Source organism: Pelodiscus sinensis, chromosome 24, assembly GCF_049634645.1.
Source record: "Pelodiscus sinensis isolate JC-2024 chromosome 24, ASM4963464v1, whole genome shotgun sequence".
Lineage (NCBI taxonomy): Eukaryota > Metazoa > Chordata > Testudines > Trionychidae > Pelodiscus > Pelodiscus sinensis.
In genome coordinates, this window is record NC_134734.1 from 8308135 (window position 1) to 8332974 (window position 24840).

Genomic DNA, 24840 nt, shown 5'->3' on the forward strand with positions numbered 1-24840 from the left:
GTAAAACAGCTGCGCCATCCCTCCCGAGCATGGGCCGTAAAGCGGGATAGTTTGCGACAGTGTCGCGCGAGCCGGGTGACTATGGCAATGGCGGTGGCGACTGCGGGGACCGCGGAGCGGTTCCCGGACTGGGCCGGGCGGCCCCTGAGCACCGGGGTGAGGGGAGCGGGCGCTGGGGAGTCTCGGAGGCGGGGCAATAGGGGAGCGGGGCACTCTAGGGGCGGGCGAGGGGATGGGGGGGGCTGAACCCTCCCCGTTGGGCCCATTCGGGCGGCTCCTCTCACTTCTTTCCCCCCCAGACAACCATCATGGCGGTGGAGTTCGACGGGGGGGTCGTTATCGGCGCGGACTCCAGGACCACCACGGGGTGAGCAGGCAGCTGTGTTTTGGTAGGGTCTCCTGGGGGGGGGCAGTGGGCTGTGTTTTGGTAGGGTCTCCTGGGGGGGCAGTGGGCTGTGTTTTGGTAGGGTCTCCTGGGGGGGCAGTGGGCTGTGTTTTGGTAGGGTCTCCTGGGGGGGCAGTGGGCTGTGTTTTGGTAGGGTCTCCTGGGGGGGCAGTGGGCTGTGTTTTGGTAGGGTCTCCTTGCTATGCTTGTAAGAAGCATGGGGATCTTTTTCAGGGGAAAAGGCAATACACAGTGTTTACTGAGAATACAGTGGAGAAGCAGTTAACACACTTTATAAAGACACACACACCACACCACCCAATGGTGCATAAGTCAGTCTTACTGTCTAGACAAGGCTGAGTGAGGAGTCAGGGCTCCTCTGTGGCTTGGCTTGGCTTGAAGGACTGAACCCAGAGTTTCATGGCAAGACCTTCCCTTCTTATACATGTGAGTTCCTATTGGAGTCTATGGTTGTCTACACTGGTGGCTTCTTGTGCAAGAACATCTTGCCAAGGGTTCTTGTGCAAGAAGTCTTGCACAAGAAAACGTCCACACTGCCATGTGTGAGCTGTGCTTTTGCACAAGAGCGCCCATGGCGGTGTGGATGCTCTCTTGAGCAAGAAAGCTCTGGTGGCCATTTTAGCCATCGGGCTTTCTTGTGCAAGAAATCCCTGGTGAGTGTCCACACTGCCCTCTTGCGCAAGAGCTCCTGTGCAAAGAGGGCTTACACGTGTTAAAAAAGAGCATAGCTCTTGCACAAGGAGCCGTCTCTTCCATGCCATACTGTAAATTTCCTTTCGCAAGAGCAGGCGGGCAGTGTAGACACTCTGCGGATTCTTAGGCAATAACCCGCCAGTGTAGACATAGCCTATGGGTTTTGCTGCAATCACCCATCCTTAAAGGAGGTGTTAATCTTTGACCTTTGATAGTGATTGTCAGGCTTCTCATCGTTCTCTCTCACTCTTGGTGGGGTTTCTACCTGTCTTCAAGGTTGTCCATGCTGCCAATTTAATTCAGTCTCAAGACACAATGCAGGGTTCCTTATTGTCTTCAAAGTTTCCACTTCTTGATCATCTGCGCATCTGTGATGGCTTTCATTCACACGCCTTCTACTCACACCACACAAAGGTGCAGTTTCAGACAAGATCAATAATTACTGAAAGACACAACTTAGTTTGTGATGCAGACAAGGGTTACAACTTAATTTGTAATGCTAACAGGGAGCAAGGCCTTATAGTAACATTATCTACTCATGAGAGACAGAGAGAGAAATAGAAGCAGATAGAACTTATAAGCAAGTCATTATACATCAAATAATCAGGTTTTGACAAATCGGCTTTATCTACTCGCCCATGGGGAGTAGTTTTCAGCCGGTCACCCCGTTCACTGGCGGTTCACGCATGTGCAGTGCTGGTCTCGCACATGCGCAGTGCGGGGCTGGCGAGTGGTTTTTGCTGCAATCGTCGAGCCTGCAAATAATTATACATCATACCTAGTTTTATAATGAGGGCTCGACAAATAATACAGTCTACTTGCCCGTGGCGAATAGATTGTAACCCGGAAGAGCCGGATTCGGGCCGAAAAGTGCAGCTGGTGAGCAGGGCTTGCCACGGTTCGGTGGGCCCTGCTTATAACCGATACTAAAATATACATTTTTGCTACATCCTGAGGGAGGGCAGTGGCTGTGTTTTAGTATGATCCCCCAGGGGAACTTGGGCGGTGGCTGAGTTTTGATAGGGTCTCCTGTGGGGCAGGGCAGACTGTTTACAGGGGCCATGCAAGAGTCCTTTGCAGGCTCTGGATGCTCGCGATGTAAATGGTTATCTGGTTAACCGGTAAGCATCACCCTTAACCTGTGGGGGCTGGAGCAGCTTCCTTCCCACAGCTCCAGCCCCACGGGAGCTGCTTCAGCCCTGTGGGGCCCTCCACGGGTAGGGGCTGCTCCTGCCAGCTGGCCAGAGAACCCCCTGGCCTTTTTGCCTCACAGGTTGCACACTGGCTCCCTGGGAGTGCACCGGTGGCAGAGCCTTCTCCTGGGAAGCTGGACTGGCAGTCCAGGGAGGCTTCATTGCCTATTGCTTCATACTGCAGAGCCTGCAGCATATAATCACTGAGATTTTTAGCAGTTACACGGGTACATTTTAAAAACTTTTTACATTCTTACTGGAGGCTGGTGGTTACGAGGTGTCTAACCGATGGGGCGGTGAGGAAATGACACATCCCTGGCCCAGTGTTATTGTAGGGTTTCCTGAGTGCACTGGGGCCGGATGTGTCGTCTCCGTTGGCACCTGCGTCTCATGGGCAAGTTTGTTATGGTAGAGTGTCAGGGCGGTGGGGCTCTGTAGGGCACTGATCATCTGACTCCACCTTCCACAGCTCCTATGTGGCTAATCGAGTGACGGACAAACTGACGCCCATCCACGATCGGATCTTCTGTTGCCGCTCTGGCTCTGCTGCTGACACGCAGGCCATTGCTGATGCCGTGGCCTATCAGCTGGGCTTTCACAGGTACCTGCCCTGGGCCACATCAGAGCAGGCTCTCCATTCCCTGCCATCTGAGCCAGCCTGTCCCTGTGCAGGGGCTGGGCAGGAGCTGGCACCCCCTAGAAGTCAGTCCCTGGTTCCTCTCTGACTGTGGTTCCCTCCCCCTGCAGCATTGAGCTGGACGAGCCACCCCTGGTGCATACGGCCGCCAGCCTGTTCAAGGAGATGTGTTACCGCTACCGCGAGGACCTCACCGCTGGCATCATCGTTGCTGGCTGGGACAGGCGCAAGGGGGGACAGGTGAGCGGTGTCATCCTAGGGCTCAGCCCAGCAGGTGGAGTTAGGGACATAGCCCTTGGGGGCACGCAGAGTCAGGGTATCTCTAACGAGCACTGTGGGACAGGGAGTGGGGCAAGGGATCACTGGGGGCCTCAGAGGTGACTGCAACTTAGCACTGGATGAAGGGTCCCTGGGTAATCTGCCATCTCACCCCACAGGCAGCTGCATCTCAGCTCTGTGCAAGGGGTCTCTGTAGCCAGCTGCCCCGCCCCACAGGTGGCTGCATCTCAGCACTGGGCAAGGAGTCCCTATTAGGGATTTGAAAGTGACTGTGTATATGGTCACGTGTGGGGAGCTGTCTTAAAAGCCAGCACCTGGTGCACACCAGGTCATGAGGAGCTGTTCTCCTCCCCCCCCCTCCCCCCCACGCATAACCATGTAACCATTGAAACTTTCAGCAGTAACTCGTTTAATTAAATGCATTGTAACATCCCTAGTCCCTGTGTACCTGGCTTCTCAGCATCGGGTGAGGAGGTCCTGTGTAACCAGCCACCCTGTCCCAGCCATGATCTCTCCGTCTTTCTGCCCCAAGGTGTTCTCGGTGCCCATGGGTGGGATGATGGTTCGCCAGCCTTTCTCAGTGGGTGGCTCAGGTAGCTCCTACATCTATGGCTTCGTTGATGCCTCCTACAAGCCGGGCATGAACCAGGAGGAGTGTCTGCGCTTCACAGCCAATGGTGAGTAGACCCTCAGCTTCTCACAGCTAGGGATGTGAATGGGTAACTAGTTACCCAGTAAGCATTACATGTTGCCCAGGAGCAGCCCCTGCCTGCCTTAATGTTTAACTGATTAAATAATTAAACGGGATTTTACCCCTCTATCCTGGGCAGCTGGGACCCAGGCATCCAGGATGGCAGTGTGGGTTGTATGTCCATAGAAGGAGGTGTTACCCGCTCAGATTTCTCTATGCCTTCCACACTGTAGGGATACACACCTTTACCCAGTTCCTAGGGCTCAAAGTGCAACCCTGTTAATTTACACACTCACCCGTACCCAATTCCTAAGGCTCAGGGCACATCTTTCTGCGGGTTAGGCAGGATCTTTAGCCACTGAAAGAGCCTCACACAGTAATATCCGTATCCTCTATTTATTGACAATTCCCAAACAAGCAGAATACACATGCTAAGCACACAGTGTCATGCTCACCAATCCTGGTACAGGCAGACTTCCCCTGTTGGCCAGGGAAGGGGAAGATCTCTCTAGATCTTAGCTGCTGCAGTCACAGTCTGGTCTTAGGCTGTGTCTCGGAGGTGATTTTTTTCTTCTAGGTCTTCCCCCTTCTTCTTGGTGTTTCTTGTCTGCTTTTGGTCTTCCAGCCTTTTGCTTCTTTCCTTCTGCTTCTGTTACTTTCTATCTTCTTCTTGGTCTCCTTCTTGGACCTGAGTTTATATAATGAAACCTGAGTCCTGCTTAGCTATACCGTAACCAATTATTTTAGTATAATTTTACTAACCAATCATACCCCACCACCTTAATTGATTTACACCTAGCAAAATTAATTATACAGCAGACAGGAACAGTTAAACCAGACAGATCTCTCAGTCAAACAATAGGAAAGTGTAATGACAATGATCATAGAATGAGGATTCCACAACATTCTCTATTGATAAGTAACACCATTCTGTCTGGCAAGAAACTGTTTAAGTTTTCTTTACCCATCTTGAGATCTGTTTCTTTATCTGGTAACAGTGGAGGAGCTATCAGGACAAAATCCCCTCCTCACAGATTGGTGTGATGCTATTTGAATACAATTTAGATGGAATGTGAGGATGTGACTTGAGGCCTTACAGCTAATGGCTACTGCTCTTCAGTCTGGCTGCAGAAGGTGGATTTGGTTCAGGCCTTCCAACATGGCTACAGAAAAGCCATATTGTTACAGAGGGGTTGGCCCAAGGCATCTATGCTGTGCTTATCCCCCCCCCGTATGCTCTCCTCTTCTCCCCTTGCAGCCCTAGCACTGGCCATGGACCGGGATGGCTCGAGTGGGGGGGTGATCCGGCTGGCTGCCATCACAGAACAGGGCGTGGAACGGCAAGTCATCCTGGGAAACCAGCTGCCACGCTTCTCTGCTGCTTGACGGAGGACACCCTACACACCCTGTGCCACTGACTTATTAAACTATGGAACCCATGATGTGCCTCAATGATTCCACAGGATGCCTGGGTTCCCTGCCCAGCTTGGGGGAGGGGAGCCTGTAAGCCAGGACTCCTGGATTCTTTCCTTGTCTGTGGAGGGGAGCGGGGAGGCCTGGACTCGGATTAACCTGGTGCTGATATGCAGCCACTGCGGGGGTTAGAATGTGCCTATTCTCTGCCCTGCAGATCCAGGGGCTGGTCTTCTGCCGGGACTAAGTTGTGCAAAGGGGCCAGGCTGGGGTGGGGGCTGTTTACAACTGGCACCACTCAATCTTGCCCACCAGCCTCAGCCCCTACATGAGACCTGATGGAGCACATCTGGTGCCCTTCAATGCTGATACACAGCCCCTGCTACCCCAGTCATAGGCTCCCCCAGCTGTGCTGCTGACCCTCACTCCTGCCCTACAGCCCTTGCCAGCCTAGGAGTGACACTGGTGGGAGAAGTTTCTAGTTGTTGGGCTGTGGCATAGGGTGGGCATTTGGGGGCCACTCTGGCTCAGAGCCAGTGTCCCCCCAGCCCAGGTTCCTACACCAAAACCTCACCTGGCTCTGAATCTTCTTAATGGAAATGGATGTGGGGGGGGAATTAACACATCCTGCCTCCCACTGCTTACCGCAACCCCCTCCAACCCCATGTCCAACCATAAGGGGCCCTCTTGGGTGAGAGCTCTTTGCAGGGTTGAGAGTTTAGCCCAAAGGGCAGGGGAATCTGGGATGCTGGCTTAGGGCCTTTCTGTGAGTCCTAGTCTTTGTGCTGTCAGCAGGGCTGGTTGGTGCTGGGGGTCCCTGTTTCCATGCCAGCAGCTGGAATCCCTGACCATGAGGTTGCCCCAGTCATCAGCACATGAAGTCGATGGCCATGGGGCTGCCCCAGTCAGCATGTGGATTTTCTGGCCATGGGGAGCTGGAGCCAGGAGACTGGCTGGCACTGTGGGGCTGCCTCAGTCATTAGCACGTGGAGTTGATGGCCGCAGGAGGCTGGGGCCATGGGGCTGCCCTCATCAGCACATGGAGTCAATGGCTGTGATGGCACAGCTCAGCTGGTGGTAGGAGACTCATGCGTTCTGGCTGGGGCATCCAGCTTGCTACAGGTGGAGGGTGTGGAATGGGCTTGGGGGGCAGGTCCCCCCTCTATGGGATGACCAGGGGTTGCTGGAGGACAGGAAAGGGAAAAGGTTGGGTATCTTGGAGCAGGACAGTGGCTTGCTTGCAGGGGAAAGAGGGCATGGGAGTGGGATGCAGGGTGGGGGGGGGGGTCTGGGAAGGGGGCTTCTGGAGTAAGGGATGAATGGGTGGGGGGAGGATGAGAGATACTCACCTGTGGGCTGAGGGCCCCTTTGCTATGCCCAGCCCAGCAGAAGCACCGCAGGAGCCTCAACCCCATCTGCCCAGTGGCTTGTGGGGCAGAGCAGGGGCTCTGGCAGGGTCTGTGGTGGGGGTCTTTGCCCCCCAACTCATGGGGGTTGCAGCTGCAACCTCCTTCCCTCAGAACTCTCACAATCTGTGCAGGGGCCCTCAGACCCAGCCCCCCTCCCAGCATCACCCCAATGGCTCCCCTGTGCCCCATCCCTGGGCAGGGAACCTGGCACCTCCATTGCCCTGCCATTCCTTTCCTCTGTCCCCCAAAGCTACTTAATTCCTTACTTCCTACCCCAATCCGGGCCACTCAGTCCCTTGTCCACCCCCCTTACCTGCAGATCTCTGGATGCCTGGGTCCCGCCTAGCCTTCCCTGCTCTCAGCTATGGAGCTGGGTGCAGCTGGCTCTGGGGCGTGTCTGCCAGGCACTGCCTGCTGGCAGCTTCCCAGCCTCCCCAGAGGTACGGGGCTGGACTGGCAGGGGCTGCGGGTTGGGAGTGCGGGGCCCTGGCAGGGCTGGGGGAGCCAGGGGCTGCCGGGAGACGCACCCCAGAGCCGGGCCGGGCCTGACCTCCCAGCCCATGGCTCTGTCCTGATCCCCAGTAGAGTCTGGGGAGCGCTCAGGACAGCAGCAGTATTTGTTATTGTAGGGTCTCCCCGAGCAACGCCCCCACCATCCCACAGGGACCCAGCCTGTGGGGCGGAGTGTGCCCTGCTTGGGATAGGGCGGAGGCTGCTCTGTCCCGGGACTGGCTCCAGCCCCCTCCCCCACTTCCCTTCCCGGGCAGCGCCGCCGCCTCCCGCCCAGCCCGGCGCGCCGCAGGGAATCGGGGCCGGGCGGGGACGCCCCGGGTAAGTGTCCGGGATCCCCGTGCGGGGGAGTCTCTGGAAACTCCCTTCCCCGCCTTGCAGGGGTCTCCGGCCTCCTGAACCCCGCGGTGGGGGGACTGGACCTGCTCTCCGCCCATAACAAGGGCAGGCTCCAGTTGGTTCGTGGGAGGGGTCTCGGTTCTCCCCTGCCCCTTCCAGACAGGGACCCCCCTGCGTGCAGCCACGTTGGAGGCGGCGGGGGGAGCTCTGACGGTCCGCTGCCCCCCCCCCCCATCTCGCTGCCCCACGTGACTCGTAGCGGACTCCAAATCTCCGTGAACTTCTAGCACTTTTGTGACGGGGGCGGGAGCGAGGGGCGCCGGCAGGGCTGTGGGTGGGAGCGAGGGGCGCCGGCAGGGCTGTGTGTGGGAGCGAGGGGCTGTGGGGATGCGAGGCCCGGGGGCGGGAGCGAGGGGCGCCGGCGGGGCTGTGTGTGGGAGCGAGGGGCTGTGGGGATGCGAGGCCCGGGGGCGGGAGCGAGGGGCGCCGGCGGGGCTGTGGGTGGGAGCGAGGGGCTGTGGGGATGCGAGGCCCGGGGGCGGGAGCGAGGGGCGCCGGCGGGGCTGTGGGTGGGAGCGAGGGGCTGTGGGGATGCGAGGCCCGGGGGCTCTCTGCCAGCGCCACCCTTCCCAGGCTTAGAGGAAAGGAACGTTGTATAACTCCCCAGCCCCGCCTGCCCAAACCTGCAAGCTCAGGCGCCGCTCTGGTGCCCCCGGCTGCTAGTCGTGTCCCCCCCCCGTTACAGCCGCATCTCCCCTCCCAATAAACCTGCATCCACAAGAGTTTGACCCAAGAATCCCAGCTGCCTCCCCCCACCTGTTCACTCTCCCTTGGTTTTCTGGGCTGCCCCTCCCTAGGAGTTAGCTCTGTGCTGCTCTCCTGTACGCCCAGGGCCCTCGCCCAGCGCTGCCCTGCTGGAGGCCTGGTTCCATTACTTATTAGCAGTCTAGTAATAGAGATGTAGCCCTGTTAGTCTGGTCTTGCTGAAACAAAAGACAGGACTATGCAGCACTTTAAAGACTAACAAGATGGTTTATTAGGTGATGAGCTTTCGTGGGCCAGACCCACTTCCTCAGATTATCACTTCCCCAATTATCACCCCTAATATCATTATCTCATAGACACTAACCTCCCCCCCACACACCCCTGCTCTGCTCTAAAATCTGATTTGTCAATTTCATATGTGTTCACTTTTTTTGATTGTATCCCTTTGGTATATATAGTCCTGCCAATTTTCTTCCACAATTTGATCTGAGGAAGTGGGCCTGGCCCACAAAAGCTCATCACCTAATAAACCATCTTGTTAGTCTTTAAAGTGCTACATAGTCCTATCTTCTGTTAGCAGTTGATACTGTATGGGGGAGAGGGCAGGAGCCAGTGCTGCGGAGAGCCGGCTTAAAAGAGGCTGTAGAGGCAGCAGAGGGAGGAGGTCTGGGGGAGGCTTCGGTGATGCAGCCTCTGTCCAAGGCCACTGTGGACAGGGGGCCGCACGCCCCCCTCCCTCCTGGGCAGCAGCCTCCGTGTCCGTGGAGAACTCAGACACACCTGGGACCGGGCTGCTGCTACCCTGTGCTGCTGCCTCTCGCAGACCAGCTCCCACCTGGCATCTAGCGCTTCTACCTCTGACAGAGAGGCAGCATCACTAGGTGGCAGGGGACTCCAGCCCCACCCCCAGGGATTACTGAATAGTCAACTAACGGATAGGAATTCATGAGGTTACTTGACTATTCTATTACCCGATAGCTAGCATCCCTGTTCCCCACTCCAAGTTTTCAGATGCCTGGGTCCCCCTCATCTGGCCCCAACTCTCCCCTCCATCCCCCATGTCCACCTCAGGGCTTTCCCTTCACCAGTGAGACAGAGCTGCCAGGGCACTTCCATGCCTGCTGCTGTCCCCTGTCCCCATGGTGTGCTAGTGGTGATGTTGGTGACTTAAATCAGGGGGGCTAGGACATCTGGGTTCTCTCCCCAGTTCTGGGTGGGTTAGAGCAGGAGGGCTGGGGGCCATGACTTCTGGGTTCTCTCCCCTTCCCCATCTCTGCTTCTTTCCCTGTTAAGGTTGGCACCATGCAGGCCCCGGTGGGGCCCTTTCCCGGGCACAGCCTGTTGGATGCCTCTGACCTGCAAGTGAATGGGGACGAGGTGGATGGGCTGCAGGAGGGCGAAGGGTCAGGTAAGTGAGGCAGGGCCTGGCTCTGGGGGCCAGAGACTGTGGCTCTAGCTCCCTGGCATGGCCTGGATGGGGCAGCCCAACCCACCTGGCTAAGGAAGGAACCCAGGTGTCCTGATACGGGCGTTGGCCTGCATTGCTGCTGCCTGTCCCTCATTGCCCGGATCTGTATGTCTGCCTCTCAACACCAGGCTCTGCTGCCTCTGTGTGTCTGGGACAGAGATGGGGAGTGTCCTTGCATTCATCCCTCCCTGACCTGTCTGTCCACCTGTAGGAGGCCCACTCTACCCCTTCCTGGTGGTCTATGACCTGAAGCCACTCAAGTCGCAGGGGCCTGTGTTTGCGAAGGGGGTGCCTGTCATAGCCCGGGTCGAGGGAACCGAGCGCTACACCAGCGGCTCCAAGGTGAGAGAGCAAGGGGCTGGGAGCCAGCACTCCTGGGTTTTCTCCCCGGCACTGGGAGGGGAGGGGAGTGGAGGCTGGTGGGTTAGAACAAAGGAGGTGGGCAGGAGCCTGGACTCCTGGGTTCTCTTCCTGGCTCTAGGAGGCATGTGGGGGCTGGTGGTTTAGAGGGAGGGGGGGCTGGGAGCTAAGACTCTTGGGTTCTCTCCGCAGCTGTAGGAGGGAAGTGTGGGCTGGTGGGTTAGACTGTACAAGCCAGGATTCCTGGGTTCTCTCTTGGCAGATCCGACCCAGTACGCTGTATTCCCTGCGGCTGACCCATGGAGATTTCACCTGGACCATGAAGAAGAAATTCAAGCATTTCCAGGAGCTGCACCGTGACCTGATGAGACACAAAATCTTCATAAGCTTCCTTCCCCTCTCCAGGTCTGTCCCCCAACCCCAGCAGCGTGGTCTGTGCCCTAGGACCTCCCAGCCTCCCAGCACCTTCAGGGCCCCGATCCAACACAGGGCTGCTCCTTAGCCACTGTACCCACCTGCTCTTCTCTAGCCTCTACAGTGGCCCAAAGCTGCCCAGGAAGGTCTGGGATTGTAACTCCTGCCAGGCATTAGGGGTGGAGAACAGGGCAGGGGCTGGTCCCCTGTAGGGGCACCAGCTCCCCCTCAGCCCCAGAGCAATGACTGGCTGGCTCAGGGGGACAGGGAATGGGGCACAGGGTCTTTCCCCACTAGGTCTCACCATGTCTCTGATTCCACACTCTCCCAGGTTTGCTATCCAGGGCTCCCGGGCAGAGGCCACGTCTCAGGAAATGCCCGCCCTGCCCCATGCGGGTGAGGGCACTTCAAGGCGCCCTTCCAGCAAACAGGTACAGGGCTGGGGTGGGGGGGAATGCTGGAGGGATTGTTCCAACAGCTGCAGGGTTGTGGCCAGCATGGGGGAACTTGAGGGGTGGCTGGGGAGCCCCTGTGTGGATTCTGGGAGTTCCAGGACTGCTTTAAATCCATGATTTTAAGCCAGATTGAAATCCATGATCAGCAGCCCCAAGCAAAATCACCAGCGTGTCACATTTGGGCCTTCCCGCACAGCTCGGCCTGTCGGAACTAGCCAGCAGAAGACACTACAGCTACACACATTCCTTCCACAGTTACCTCCCTCACCTGCCCTTCTCAAGAGTTTTAATTTTCTGCTGGAATTCTTCAGTTTTGCCTTGTCACCCGTTAACCAATGGTACCCACCCCACTTGTTCCTTCTGAGTGACTAAGTCACATTTTGCTTGTGATTTGTAATGAAATTCCTGTCCATTAAAAGCATTTGAATGAAGTTTTTAATTAGTCAAATGAACCAGACTTGAACACAAAAAAAGAAGAAATGCGTAATGTAATGCCTGAGTTTTTCAGCATATTCTGAATTTAAAAGGGAGCGAGGGACCCAGGAAAGTAGGATCTGGAGTTAAGGAAGTGAATTGATTGTGTTGGATTTTAGAGCTAGGAGATATCCACCTGTTTTTTTATGTGTCTCTGGGAAGGGGAAAGCTAATGTCTCAGCTTTTTCACCTCTCAGGTACTTCTGTTGAGAGTGGCTGGAATGAGCTAGTGGACTACATGGGACTAGGGGAAACCAGCCCCCTGTACCTGTGCAAGGCTGGTGAAGGCAGGGTTGCTCCTGGGCCCACAGCTCCTGCCCACTCTTCATTCCGGGGCCTGTTCACATGGCAGATGTGGTTGTCCGGACTCGTCCACTTAGGAACAATTAGTTTTACACATACAGAATGGGAAGTGACCAGAGGTGAAAGGAAGTGGGTGCGCCCTGGTGCACAGCTCTGGCAAGAGCTGGCTGAGCTGTGGCAAAAGCCTGCAGGGAGCTATTTAAAGAGCTGGCAGGGACCTAGGTTGCAATAGGACAGTACCTGTAAGAAATTTTAAGTTACTTTTACCACTGAAAGTGGTGAGGAGGGGACCTGGCTCCCCCATCAGTGTCTAGGAAGGAGTACTGCAGAAAGAGGTTGAGGTGTCATAGTGGACCACAAGCTAAATATAAATCAACAGGGGAGATATGAGAGAGGTCTGTAAAATCATGACTGGTGTGGAAAAAGTGAATAAGGAAAAGTTATTTACTTATACTCACAATATAAGAACTAGGGATCACCAAATGAAATTAATAGACAGCAGGTTTAAAACAAACATAAGAAAGTTTTTCTTCACTCAGCGCATAGTCAACCTCTGGAACTCCTTGCCAGAAGATGTGGTGAAGGGTAGGACTTTTAACAGAGTTCAAAAAAAGGGCTAGATCGATTCATGGAGATTAGGTCCATCAACAGTGTCCCTAGTCTCTGTTTGTTTGGAAATGGGTGACAGGAGAGGGATCACGTGAGGATTACCTATTGTGTTCCCTCCCTCTGGGGCATTGTTTATATTGGTCATTGTCTGCAGACAGGATACTGGGCTAGATGGTCTGACTCAATGTGGGCATTCTTATGTTCTTAGTGTGACACTGTTGCAAAAAAAGCAAACATGATTCTGGGCTGCATTAACAGGAGTGTTGTGAGCAAGATACAAGAAGTCATTCTTCTGCTGTACTCTGCACTGATTAGGTCTCAATTGGAGTATTATGTCCAGTTCTGGGCACCACATTTAAGAAAGATGTGGAGAAACTGGAGAGGGTCCAGAGAAGAGTATGTCTACACTACCCCCCTAGTTCGAACTAGGGGGGTAATGTATGCATACCGAACTTGCTAATGAAGCCCGGGATTTGAATTTCCCGGGCTTCATTAGCATAAAGCCGGCGCCGCCATTTTTAAAAGCCGGCTAGTGCGAACCCCGTGCCGCGCGGCTACACGCGGCATGGACTAGATAGTTCGGATTAGGAAACCTAATCCGAACTATCTATACACCTCGTTCCACGAGGCGTACAGATAGTTCGGATTAGAAGCCTAATCCGAACTATCTAGTCCGTGCCGCATGTAGCCGCGCGGCACGGGGTTCGCACTAGCCGGCTTTATGCTAATGAAGCCCGGGAAATTCAAATCCCGGGCTTCATTAGCAAGTTCAGTATGCATACATTACCCCCCTAGTTCGAACTAGGGGGGTAGTGTAGACATACCCAGAAGTAATTAAAGACATGATCTATGAGGGAAGAGTGAAAGAATTGGGTTTGTTTAGTTTGGAAAGAAGAAGACTGAGAGAGCGGTTTTCAAATGCCTAAATGGGTGTGACAAGGAGGAGGGAGAAAAATTGTTCTGCTTGGCCTCTGATGATAGGACAAGAAACGATGGGCTTAAATTGCAGCAAGGGAGGTTTAGGTTGGACATTAGGAAAAACTTCCTGTCAGGATGGTTAAATACTGGAATAAATTGCCTAGGGAGATTGTGAAATCTGCATAATTGGAGTTCTTTTAGGAACAGGTTAGACAAACATCTGTCAGAGATGATCATTCTAGATGGTGTTTGGTCCTGCTGTGAGGGCCGGGGACTGGACTTAGTGTTCTGTGGTTCTATGAAAAGCAGGGGGAATTGTGCCCTTAGCCGGTGAGGGGAGCAGAGACTTAGGCCTTTGGAGGGAGGAGGATATGGGGAGCCCTTGCAGGTAATGTGGGTATGTGTGAAGCAGTGCGGGGTGGCATGGCGGGGAGGGCCCAGGCCAGATTCCCTCTTTCAGTGGGGAGGGGCTCTCACTCCTTCCCTTGCTCCCCACAGAAGTACCTGGAGTCCTACCTGAATTCCTTGCTGGCGATGTCCTTCTATCGCAACTACCATGCCATGGTAATGTACTGACCCCATGCGGCTCATAAAGAGGGGACCTGGCTCCCTGGTCAGTGTCCCGGACTCAGGGGCAGACTGGCCTGGCGGGACACCGGGAATTTCCCGGTAGGCCAGCCGAAAGGCCGGCTGGCGGCTGTTGGAGGAGGAGGGGGATTGTGACAGGGCGCCGCAGCCCCGCACTTTAAATTCCCTGGCGCCGGCCATCTACAGGGCACGGTGGAGCTGAGGGAGCACATGTGCGGCGTGCTCAAATGCCACGCAACAGCTGAGAGGGGAGGCGCCCAGGCGTAGCGTGACGTCACAGCCTGGGACGTTAAAACCACGCGGCCCAGCTCCAGGCCCAGCAAGTGGTCTGGAGCCCCGGAAGCAGCTGGGGCCAGGGCTGCGGGGACTTCTGGGGCCCAATCACAGACTCCAGCACTGCAAACTAGAAGGCAGAAGGTGGGGGTGGGGGAGGAAGGGGGAAAAATAGGGGGAAGGGGTGGGAGAGGAAGGGGCTTGTGCTGAGGGGAGGGGGCAGGTCAGGAGAAGAAAGGGGAAGGCACTAAGGGGCAGGGTGGAGGAGAGACAAATGCCAGGGGGCCAAGTGAGACAAGGAGGAAAAGGGCAGGAGGGGAGGTGTCAGTGGGAGGGGGGACAGGGTGATGCTGGGAGAGGAGAGGGTAAGGGCATTCAGAGCTAGAGGGGGGAGTAACAGTTAATTCGAATTAAGGACTTCGTTTGAATTACCATTTCACTGCTGCGTGTAGCCGCGGGCAGTTACTTTGGACTAGTGGAATTTAAAAATGGCGCCCGGACGGGAAGATGCAAATGAAGCCTGGGATATTTAAATCCTGGGCTTCATTTGCAACTTCGAATGCCCACATTAGCCTCCCAAGTTCGAATTAGGGGGCTAGTGTCGACATATTCTTAGAGGGAGCACTTCCCCCAGCCTCTCCGCTCCCGCGTTAATGTCACACACATTGGGTTAATGCAATTGCAGGATAATTGCATGAGGCGGGTTCGGGGGAGGGGCAAACGAATCCCTATTGATAGGAGGATGGTGGGAAAAGTCCTTAGAGAGGGGTCACGTGACACCTTTTACTTCTGGCCATGTGTCCATTTTGCTCCGAGAGTGTTACCTCCAGAGGCTTGGCTAATGGGAGTCAGGGGATGTGGCTAATGGGGGCCAGGGGCGTGGTTAACAGGGGTCAGGGGTGTGGCTAATGGGGGGTCAAAGAGGAAATTTACAAAAAATTCTTTGATTCTGTTCTCAACCCATTTCCCAGGCCTATTTTGATTTCCAGTCCAGCCCTGCCCAGACTTCTGGGTTCCACAGGTACATTAGAGCGGGGGAGAGGGGAGGGTGAGTAGTCAGGATGCCTGGGTTCTCTCCCTGGCTCTGGGAAGGGAATGGGGTCTGGGAGTCATAATTATTGGATTCCATCCTCTGGCCACCTCAGTTTCCCCACCCTGTCTGGCCTGGCTCTGAGCACCTCTCCCCTGCAGGCGGAGTTCCTGGACGTCAGCCAGCTCTCCTTTATCCCCGACCTGGGACCCAAGGGCCTGTGAGTGCAGTTCGCTTTCTCTGCTCAGGCACCTTGCAGCCTGCTGGCCACCAGGGCAGCCACTTATCGGGGGGTCCTGAGCTAGGGGCACACCCAGGGAGGGTTCCCACACATGGGAGGGGAGTGAGTTGTGGAGGGAATTGGCTACTGGGAGCCAGGAGTCCTGGGTTCTCTCCCTGGCTCTGGGAGGCGACTGGGGGCTGGTGGGTCAGAGGGAGGCCGGGGTGGAGCCAGGACCCCTGGGTTCTCTTCCTGGATCTGCGAGGGGAGTGGGGGCTGGGCACTGGAAGGGCAGTGGGGGCTGGTGGGTCAGAGCGAGGGTGGGGTGGAGCCAAGACTCCTGGGTTCTCTCACTCCTGGGTTCTCCTGCTCCCCACTGACCCTGGCTCCCGCTGCAGGGAGGGCATGATCCTGAAGCGCTCTGGTGGACACCACATCCAGGGACTCAATTGCTTTGGCCACCACCAGATTTGCTACCGCTGGTCCAAGAGGTGAGTTGGGGGCAGATTTGGGGGGGGGTCTACATGGCCCCCTCCCTGCTCACTGGCCCTGCCCTCTCCCCTCCCACTCCCAGGTGGCTGGTGGTGAAGGACTCCTTCCTGATGTACCTCAAGCCGGAGTCAGGGGTTGTCTCCTTTGTGCTGCTCTTCGACCCGGGCTTCAGTGTCCGGGTGGGGAAGAAATCCACCGACAGCAAGTATGGGGTCCGCGTCGAGAACAGTGCCAGGTCCGGATGCCTGGGTTCCCCTCAACATAGGGGAGGGGGAAAGCTGGTAGTTGACAATGGGGTGGAGGGCTGGGAGCCAGGACACCCTGGGAGGGGTGTGGGGGCTGGTGGGTCAGAGCGCGGGGCTGGGAGCCAGGACTCTTGGGTTCTGTCCCTGGGAAGGGGGGGCCGGTTTGTAATCCCCTCTCTCCCCCACCCCAGGACACTGATTCTGAAGTGCAGCAGCTACCGGCAGGCACGCTGGTGGGGACAGGAGATTTCGGACCTGGCTGAGCAGAAGGGCAGGGACTTTCTGCACATGCATCGGCACCAGTCCTTTGCACCTGTCCGCGAGGGAACCCCTGCCCGATGGTGAGGGGGATGCCCACTGTGGGGAGGGCCATGCCTGACGCGGGCACAGAGGAAAGTGGGTTGTATGGGAGGAGGGGACAGTGACACTGGCAGTTTTCACTGCCAGGCACCCGGTGGGTAAGGGTATGTCTACACTACCCTCCTATTTCTAACTAGCGGGGTAATGTAGGCATACCGCAATTGCAAATGAAGGCTTCCTAGTTCGAACTACCTAGTTCGTGCCGCGTGTAGCCGCGTGGCACGGGGTTCGAACCAGCCGGGATTTAAAAATGGCGGCACCCGGCTTATGCAAACGAAGCCCGGTAAATTCAAATCCCGGGCTTCATTTGCAAGTGCGGTATGCCTACATTACCCCGCTAGTTAGAAATAGGAGGGTAGTGTAGACATACCCTAAGAGAGTGTGGGGAACTTGGGCGGGGTATGAGCTCTGGGGGAGGGGGAGGACATTCTGGGGGGAAGCGACCATCCAAGTTCCCACTCCCACCCCCTCACAGGTTTGTGAATGGTGCTGGGTACTTTGCGGCTCTGGCTGATGCACTGATGCAAGCAAAGGAGGAGATTTTTATTACTGATTGGTGGTGAGTGACCCCTGCTGTCTCCCAAGCTCCACTCCTCACTCTCCCTCCACGTCCTGCCCCTCTAGGCCCTGCCCCACCTCCGCCCAGTGTTCAGGCCCTTGCCCCATCCCGCTCTGCCCCAAGCACCCACGCCCTGCCTCCCCCCACCTCCTGGATCCTGGCCTTCACACACACCCTCTGCCCCATAGGTGCTGCCTGCCCCCCCAGGGCTTTGTTCTCTTTGCCCTCTCCACCCTACAGCCCTCCCCCCACCTTTTCCCTGTGTCCCCTTTTAAACCCACTCCTGGGACCCAACCTCCTGGGAGTGTGCTGGGCCCCTGCTGATCAGCTAGCCTGGGCCCATGGGCTCCACCAGTCCCTCCAAGGTCACCCAGGGCACTTTCCCTCCAGGAGATCCTGGCCGTCCCAACTCAGTTGAGGACACCATAGCTGGATGGGATTTCAAGGGGCCATGCTGGCCAGCCACCCATGCTGAGTCAGGTCCCATACTGCCAGCCCGGCCCCTCAGGGCATTTGTCCAACCTGCTCGGAAAACCCTCTGGCAACAGGCACCCCCTGGCCTCCCAGAGCCGAAAACCCAGCAAGCTCTGCCCTGCTCCATGTTACCCTTGTCCTGCCTTTCAGGGCCCAAGAGAACAGTAGATTCCAACCCCCTCGGAACAGCTCCTCTTTCTGAATGTCCCCAGGGGCCCTAGGGCAGGTTTTGATCCCTTGGAGTGGCCTCTGCTCCCTGGTTTGTCCCCAGCTCCCCCAGTGTGTGGGGCACCCAGAGCTGACCCCAGCTTCCAAGCTGGGCAAAGCACTGCCCTGAGCTCTCTGCAGGGAGCCGGACAGGGCTTGGAGCAAGGCCAGGTGGGTGGGGGTCAGGGCGTGAGGGGGGAGCAGCCCTGAGGATCCAGGCACCTCTCCACGCCCCTGCAGGCTAAGCCCCGAGATCCATCTGAAACGCCCAGCGCAGACAGACGACTGGCGCTTGGACATCCTCCTGAAGCACAAGGCGGTGAGTGGCTGGGGGGTGAGTCCCTGGGTGCTCCCCCCACCTCCTTAACGCCCTGCCTGTCCCCACAGGAGGAGGGCGTGCGGGTCTGCGTCCTACTCTTCAAGGAGGTAGGGCTGGCCCTAGGCATCAACAGCGACTACAGCAAGAGAGCACTCATGCTGCTGCACCCCAACATCAAGGTAGGGGACTCAGGCATCTGGGATGGCAGCACGGGGGGCTCACCCCTAGGGAGGGGGAGAGGACCCAGGACAGTAGCAAGGGGGGCTCACCCCTAGGGAGGGGGAGAGGACCCAGGACAGTAGCACAGGGGGCTCACCCCTAGGGAGGGGGAAAGGACCCAGGACAGTAGCATGGGGGGCTCACCCCTAGGGAGGGGGAAAGGACCCAGGACAGTAGCACGGGGGGCTCACCCCTAGGGAGGGGGAGAGGACCCAGGACAGTAGCATGGGGGGCTCACCCCAAGGGAGGGGGAGAGGACCCAGGACAGTAGCACGGGGGGGCTCACCCCTAGGGAGGGGGAAAGGACCCAGGACAGTAGTACGGGGGGGCTCACCCCAAGGGACGGGGAGAGGGCCCAAGACAGTAGCACGGGGGGGGCTCACCCCAAGGGAGGGGGAAAGGACCCAGGACAGTAGCACGGGGGGGCTCACCCCTAGGGAGGGGGAAAGGACCCAGGACAGTAGTATGGGGGGGCTCACCCCTAGGGAGGGGGAAAGGACCCAGGACAGTAGCACGGGGGGCTCACCCCTAGGGAGGGGGAAAGGACCCAGGACAGTAGCACGGGGGGGCTCACCCCTAGGGAGGGGGAAAGGACCCAGGACAGTAGTATGGGGGGGCTCACCCCTAGGGAGGGGGAAAGGACCCAGGACAGTAGCACGGGGGGGCTCACCCCTAGGGAGGGGGAAAGGACCCAGGACAGTAGTATGGGGGGGCTCACCCCTAGGGAGGGGGAGAGGGCCCAGGACAGTAGCACTGGGGGCTCACCCCTAGGGAGGGGGAGAGGGCCCAAGACAGTAGCACTGGGGGCTCACCCCTAGGGAGGGGGAGAGGGCCCAGGACAGTAGCACGGGGGGCTCACCCCTAGGGAGGGGGAGAGGACCGTTACTGTAGGCCCTGGAGCTCCCTGCCACAGAGGTATCTCTAAGCTGTCCCTGCCTCCCCCCCCCACTAGGTGATGCGCCACCCTGACCACGTCTCATCTATTGTGTTCCTGTGGGCCCACCATGAGAAGCTGGTTGTGGTAGACCAGAGTGTGGCCTTTCTAGGAGGGCTGGATCTGGCCTATGGGCGCTGGGATGACCACCACTATCGGCTCACTGACCTGTCCCCCCATGCCAAGGTCAGAACCCACCACTCAGTCCTCTCCAGTGCTGGGGAGGCACCTGCCCAGGTCCCCCCCAGCCAACCCTCTTCTGTCCCTGTATCCCCCCAAGCCCTGGCCCTGGGGGCAGCTGTGGGGAGAAGGGGTCATTGCGCACTGGAGTCCTATTGCACCCCAGTTGAGAACTGTTTCGAACACCCTGAATCCATCTCTGGACCCTGCCCCTGACCGTGACCCATTCCCCTCACTGGGCTCTGTCTCCCTCAGAGCGGGTTCCCCCCTGGGGAAGAGCCACCTGTCGACTTGGCCACCAACCAGCAACTCTGGCTGGGCAAGGACTACAGCAACCTCATCAGCAAGGACTGGGTGCAGCTCGACCGGCCCTTTGAAGGTGACCAGGGAAGGGTGGGTCCCTCCAGCCATGGGCTAGCCTGAGGAGAGTGCATGGTAGCCAGCAAGTGTCTAGAGGCTGACATGGGGCTATATCCTCTGCCCTGGCATGTGTATGAGAGCTGCAGCCCCTTCACAGTGCCCTTGAGAGCAGCACATCCCCCTTAACTGTGCTCTTCCATCAAGGGGGCTCAAGCGGACTCTCACCCCTTAGCAGCACAACTCCCTCTTTCCCCAGTTGGGTCCGACCCTCTCAGCCCTGCAGCTGAGTGGCCCAGGCCCAGCCCAGCGTTGTCCCAAAAAGCCCCTTAAATTCAGGGTGGCAAACAAGTAGGGCCAGGGATCGTTCCAGGGGCTGGAGGGTGGACACTGACTCTAGGGTCATGCAGCCAACCCCTGCCCTCCTGCTGACTACCCCTCCTCCCCCGTGTCAGATTTCATCGACAGGTCCCGGACGCCGCGAATGCCCTGGCGGGACGTGGGGGTGGCAGTGCACAGCAGAGCTGCCCGTGACATCGCCCGCCACTTCATCCAGCGCTGGAACTTCACGAAGGTCTGGGGCTGCCGGGAGCCTGCCTCGGGCGGGGCAAGGGCTCAGTCTACTTCCCAGCAGGGGCTGAAAAAGGGGAGGGGTCCTGTGCACCTGCTCTGGGCTACAGGTGTGTGTGACCCCGCCCATCCTGTTGCAGACAGTGAAGAACAAGTACAAGGGCCCAGAGTACCCGTACCTGCTGCCTAAGTCACTCAGCACAGCCCACCACCTGCCCGTCACCATCCCCAGCGCCCAGCTCACCAACGTGCAGGTCAGCAGGTGCACCGCTGGGTGGGCACAGGGAGAATGAGCCTCCCCCTGTGGGCCCAAGGGGGGGGTCACCCTATGGGCCCAGGGTATGTCTACACTACCCCGCTAGTTCGAACTAGCGGGGTAATGTATGCATACCGCACTTGCTAATGAAGCCCGGGATTTGAATTTCCCGGGCTTCATTAGCATAAGCGGGGAGCCGCCATTTTTAAATCCCCGCTGCTTCGAACCCCGTGTAGCGCGGCTACACGGGGCTCGAACTAGGTAGTTCGGACTAGGGTCCTATTCCGAACTACCGTTACTCCTCGTGAAACGAGGTGTACCGGTAGTTCGGAATAGGCACCCTAGTCCGAACTACCGAGTTCGAGCCCCGTGTAGCCGCGCTGCACGGGGTTCGAAGCAGCGGGGATTTAAAAATGGCGGCTCCCCGCTTATGCTAATGAAGCCCGGGAAATTCAAATCCCGGGCTTCATTAGCAAGTGCGGTATGCATACATTACCCTCCTAGTTCGAACTAGGAGGGTAGTGTAGACATACCTCCAGGGAGTATGTGTGAGTGAATTGCCCTGTGGGCCCAGTGTGGGGAAGTCATCCAATGAGCTCAGGGTGTATACAGGGGTGGGGGGGCGAATCGTCCTATGGGTCCAGGGAGTAGGTCACCTTTTGGGCCCAGGGCATAAAGCACCTGGTGGAGAGGAGGGGCATGGAGGTCTGGGCTCCCAGCAGGGGTCCGGTGCTGGGTACAGAGGGAGGTGTGAGGATGGGCAGGGTGAGGTTAGAGGATGGCTGCAGGGGGTGGGCTGGCAGGGTGCTCTGGTTCCCCTCACACCCCGCCCCCCGTCTCCAGGTGCTGCGCTCCGTGGATCGCTGGTCGGCTGGGACCTATGAGTGTTCCATTTACAGAGCCTACCTGAGCCTCATCCAGAGCAGCCAGCACTACATCTACATCGAGGTGGGGGCTGGGGGCCAAGTTGGGGGCTGGCCTGGAGGGGCCAGGCTGTGGCAGTGTGCGGGAAGATGGGCTGTGCAGGTGGTGGTGGTGACTAGGCTAGGGAGGTGCTGGGGCAGGGTGGGACAAGGGTGGGGTGGGGCAGGGCGGCTGGGTAGGTGGTGGTGGAGACTAGACTGGGGGGGCAGGGGTGAGGTGCGGTGGGGTGGCTGGGTAGGTGGTGGTGGAGATTAGGCAGGGGAGGTGCTGGAGGGGGCGTGCAGGTGGGGGGGTGTCTCCATCTTGGTTCTGACCCCTCCCTCATTTCCCCTCCAGAACCAGTTCTTCATCAGCTGTGCAGATGGGCGCTCAGTGCTCAACACAGTGGGAGAGGCCATAGTCAGCCGCATCCTGCGTGCCCACAGGTCGTTGAATGGGGGGGGTCACGGTCTGTGTCGCACCCCAGGAAGTGGGGCTTCTCAGTCTGTGTTACACCCTGGAGACGGAGTCCCAGGAAGTGGGGGGAGTCCCGGCCTGTGTCACACCCCCGGAAGTGGGGGGAGTCCCGGCCGTGGAGGGAGGAAGTCCCAGCCTGGGTGCTGGGGGTGGGGCAGACTCCAGGGACTAGCCCTTGGAGGGTGGGGGGCGGGGGAGAGCACACTGCTTACACTGTGGGTGAGAAGGACACTCCTGCAGGGAGCTAATCCAACCCTGTCTCCCTGCAGCGAGGGGACGCAGTTTCGGGTCTTTGTGCTGCTGCCACTGCTGCCCGGCTTTGAGGGGGACATGGCTGAGGGGGGAGGAAACTCCATCCAGGCCATCCTGCACTTCACCTACCGGTAAAGGGGGAAGGGAACAGTCTGTGGGTGTGGAGGATTGCCAGGGGGTGCCCCAAGCTAGGCCAATTTGGAGAATTTTTGGGGAGCCCCAGGGTGGAGGGAAGGGGAGCCCAGAATTGGTGTCATGTGGGGAGGGGACCCATGTCCCAGAACAAGATGAACTGGGGGGAGGGCAAAAGGGCCCATTTCATTAGCTCCCTCTCTGATTCTCCCCAGGACTCTCTGCCGGGGCGAATCCTCCATCCTGTGCCGCCTGAAAGCTGACAGTGAGTGTTGGGGGCAGCGCAGGACTCTGCTGTAACCCAGCAGCCTCCGCTCCCTTCCCAGAGCCAAGCAGAGATCCAAGAAGTCCTGACTTCCAGCCCCCCTTGCTCTAACCCACTCGCCTGCACTCCCCTTCCAAAGCCAGGGAGAATCATAGAGTCATAGGAGAGACCTCAGGAGTCATCGAGTCCAACCCCCTGCCCAAGGCAGGACCAACCCCAACTAAATCATCCCAGCCAGGGCTTTGTCAAGCCGGGACTTAAAAACCTCTAGGGATGGAGATTCCACCCCCTCCCTAGGGACCCATCCCAGTGCTTCACCACTCTCCTCACAACATAGTTTTTCCTAATATGTAACCTAGACCTCTCCTGCTGCAATCTGAGACCATTGCTCCTTGATCTGCCATCTGTCACTACTGAGAACAGCCTCTCTCCATCCCACTTTGGAACCCCCCTTTAGGTAGTTGAAAGCTTCTCTCAAATCTCCCCTCACTCTTCTCTTCTGCAGACTAAATAAGCCCAAATCCCTCAGCCTCTTCTCATAAGTCATGTGCCCCAGCCCCCTAACCATTTTGTTGGCCTCCGTTGGAGTTTCTCCAACACATCTACCTCCTTTCTGTAATGGGGGCCCAGAACTGGACACGCTATTCCAGATGTGGCCGCACCAGTGCCAAATAAAGGGGAATAATCACTTCCCTAGATCTACTAATGCACCCTCATCTGCCATTAGCCTTCTTGGCTACAAGGACACACTGTTGACTCATATCCAGCTTCTCATCCACTGTAACCCCCAGGTCCTTTTCTGCTGAACTGCTACTTAGCCAGTTGGTCCCCAGCCTGTAACAACACTTGGGATTCTTCTGTCCCAAGTGCAGGACTCTGCAATTCTCCTTGTCAGACTTCATCAGATTTCTTTTGGCCCAATTTGTCTAGGTCACTCTGGACCCTATCCCTGCCCTCCAGCGTATCTACCTCTCCCCCTAGCTTAGTGTCATTTGAGAACTTCCTGAGGGTGCAATCCATCCCCTCAACCAGGTCATAAATAAAGATGTTGAACAAAACCAGCCCCAGAACCAACTCTTGGGGCACTCTGCTTGAAACTGACCAACTGGACATCAAGCCGTTGATCCCAACAATCTAGTCAGCTTTTTAGGTTACCTCCCTCATTCAGTAGGGGTCCCACACCTTTCCTTACCGCCCTCTTATTGCTAACATGGCTGTAGAGACCTTTCTTGGTACCCTTGGCAGCCCTTGCTAGCTGCAATTCTAGTTCTGCTTTGACTTTCCTGAATTACACCCCTGCATGGCTGAGCAATATATTTATACTCTTCCCTAGTCATCTGTCCAAGCTTCCTCTGTGTTTAAGCTCGCCAAGGATTTTGTTGTTAAGCCGAGCTAGTCACTTACCATATTTGCTTTTCTTACTGTGCATCGGGATGGTTTGTTCTTGAACGTTCGATAAGGCTTCTTCAAAATACTGCCAGCTCTCCTGGGCTCCTTTCCCCTTCATGTGAGCATCCCAGAGGATCCTCCTTATCAGTTCTCTGAGGGAGTCAAAGTTTGCTTTTCTGAAGTCTAGGGTGTGCACTTTGCTACTCCCCTTTCTTCCTTTTCTCAGGATCATGAACTTGATCACTGCTGCCCTACTTCCCCTACCAATTCCTCCCTGTTTGTGAGCAGATAGACAAGCTGCGCATGGCCCCTGGTTGGTTCCTTCAGCCCTTGTACCGGGAAGTTATCCCCAACATTCTCCAGAAACTTCCTGGATTGTCTGTGTACTGCCGTATTGGCCTCCCAGCGCCCCTGCCCTAACCCACCCGCTCCCGCTCCCTTCCCAGGGCTGGGGGAAAATACAAGTGTGAGGGCTGTCAGAGGTCAACCAGCTGGCCCAGGAAGGACCAAACCCCCCCGTGAAGGATGTACTCAGAGTGCTGGGGGAAGGCCCGAAATAACCCCCCATTCTCCCCTGGCAGTTGGGGACGAGTGGAAGAACTACATCTCCATCTGCGGGCTGCGCACCCATGGGGAGCTGTCTGGTTCCCTCACCACTGAGCTGATCTACATCCATAGCAAGATGCTCATCGCTGACGACCGCCGGGTCATTATTGGTGTGTTCCAGTGTGAACCCAGGAGTCCTGGCTCCCTGCCTCTCCCCCACGGAACCCCACATGCCTCCCTTAATTGGGGAGAGAACC

At 57.2% G+C, this 24840-nt stretch overlaps 2 protein-coding genes and 1 long non-coding RNA gene across 4 annotated transcripts in view; 2 read left to right on the forward strand and 1 right to left on the reverse strand.

Annotated features, from left to right (window-relative positions):
• On the forward strand, positions 1 to 5339 carry PSMB6 (proteasome 20S subunit beta 6). The gene is made up of 6 exons (XM_075908065.1): positions 1 to 156; positions 300 to 367; positions 2762 to 2893; positions 3040 to 3169; positions 3741 to 3885; positions 5158 to 5339. Exons 1-6 carry the CDS (start codon positions 82 to 84, stop codon positions 5283 to 5285), a joined length of 678 nt encoding a protein of 225 aa, XP_075764180.1. The 5' UTR covers positions 1 to 81; the 3' UTR covers positions 5286 to 5339.
• LOC142819650 (uncharacterized) lies at positions 3788 to 7172 on the reverse strand. Its single transcript, XR_012897511.1, has 3 exons — positions 7035 to 7172; positions 4355 to 4587; positions 3788 to 3911 (listed from the first exon to the last, which is right to left on the reverse strand). It is a non-coding gene; the product is annotated as an uncharacterized LOC142819650 (long non-coding RNA).
• The window catches only part of PLD2 (phospholipase D2), a 23880-nt gene continuing 4304 nt past the window's right edge, over positions 5265 to 24840 (forward strand). Inside the window, exons 1-22 of one of the 2 annotated variants that reach the window (XM_075908058.1) lie at positions 5265 to 5402; positions 9629 to 9743; positions 10015 to 10145; positions 10426 to 10568; positions 10909 to 11008; positions 13835 to 13900; positions 15389 to 15447; positions 15846 to 15938; positions 16022 to 16174; positions 16376 to 16525; positions 17020 to 17103; positions 18025 to 18103; positions 18172 to 18282; positions 19275 to 19442; positions 19692 to 19815; positions 20249 to 20367; positions 20504 to 20617; positions 21463 to 21567; positions 21880 to 21968; positions 22269 to 22382; positions 22599 to 22648; positions 24619 to 24753. In XM_075908058.1, the coding sequence (XP_075764173.1) occupies positions 5364 to 5402; positions 9629 to 9743; positions 10015 to 10145; positions 10426 to 10568; positions 10909 to 11008; positions 13835 to 13900; positions 15389 to 15447; positions 15846 to 15938; positions 16022 to 16174; positions 16376 to 16525; positions 17020 to 17103; positions 18025 to 18103; positions 18172 to 18282; positions 19275 to 19442; positions 19692 to 19815; positions 20249 to 20367; positions 20504 to 20617; positions 21463 to 21567; positions 21880 to 21968; positions 22269 to 22382; positions 22599 to 22648; positions 24619 to 24753 (2341 nt within the window). In that variant the 5' untranslated portion in view covers positions 5265 to 5363. Of the gene's footprint in view, positions 5403 to 7424; positions 7553 to 9628; positions 9744 to 10014; positions 10146 to 10425; positions 10569 to 10908; positions 11009 to 13834; positions 13901 to 15388; positions 15448 to 15845; positions 15939 to 16021; positions 16175 to 16375; positions 16526 to 17019; positions 17104 to 18024; positions 18104 to 18171; positions 18283 to 19274; positions 19443 to 19691; positions 19816 to 20248; positions 20368 to 20503; positions 20618 to 21462; positions 21568 to 21879; positions 21969 to 22268; positions 22383 to 22598; positions 22649 to 24618; positions 24754 to 24840 lie in introns of those variants that run through there. The other variant, XM_075908059.1, reaches the window with a different exon arrangement.

What these genes read in the sequence shown, in the direction of transcription:
- PSMB6 (XM_075908065.1), top strand. Translation starts at nt 82, where the DNA reads ATGGCAATGGCGGTGGCGACTGCGGGGACCGCGGAGCGGTTCCCGGAC. An exon ending in GACTCCAGGACCACCACGGG is followed by an intron (nt 368 to 2,761) that starts GTGAGCAGGCAG and finishes CACCTTCCACAG; the next exon opens with CTCCTATGTGGCTAATCGAG. An exon ending in ACAGGCGCAAGGGGGGACAG is followed by an intron (nt 3,170 to 3,740) that starts GTGAGCGGTGTC and finishes TTCTGCCCCAAG; the next exon opens with GTGTTCTCGGTGCCCATGGG.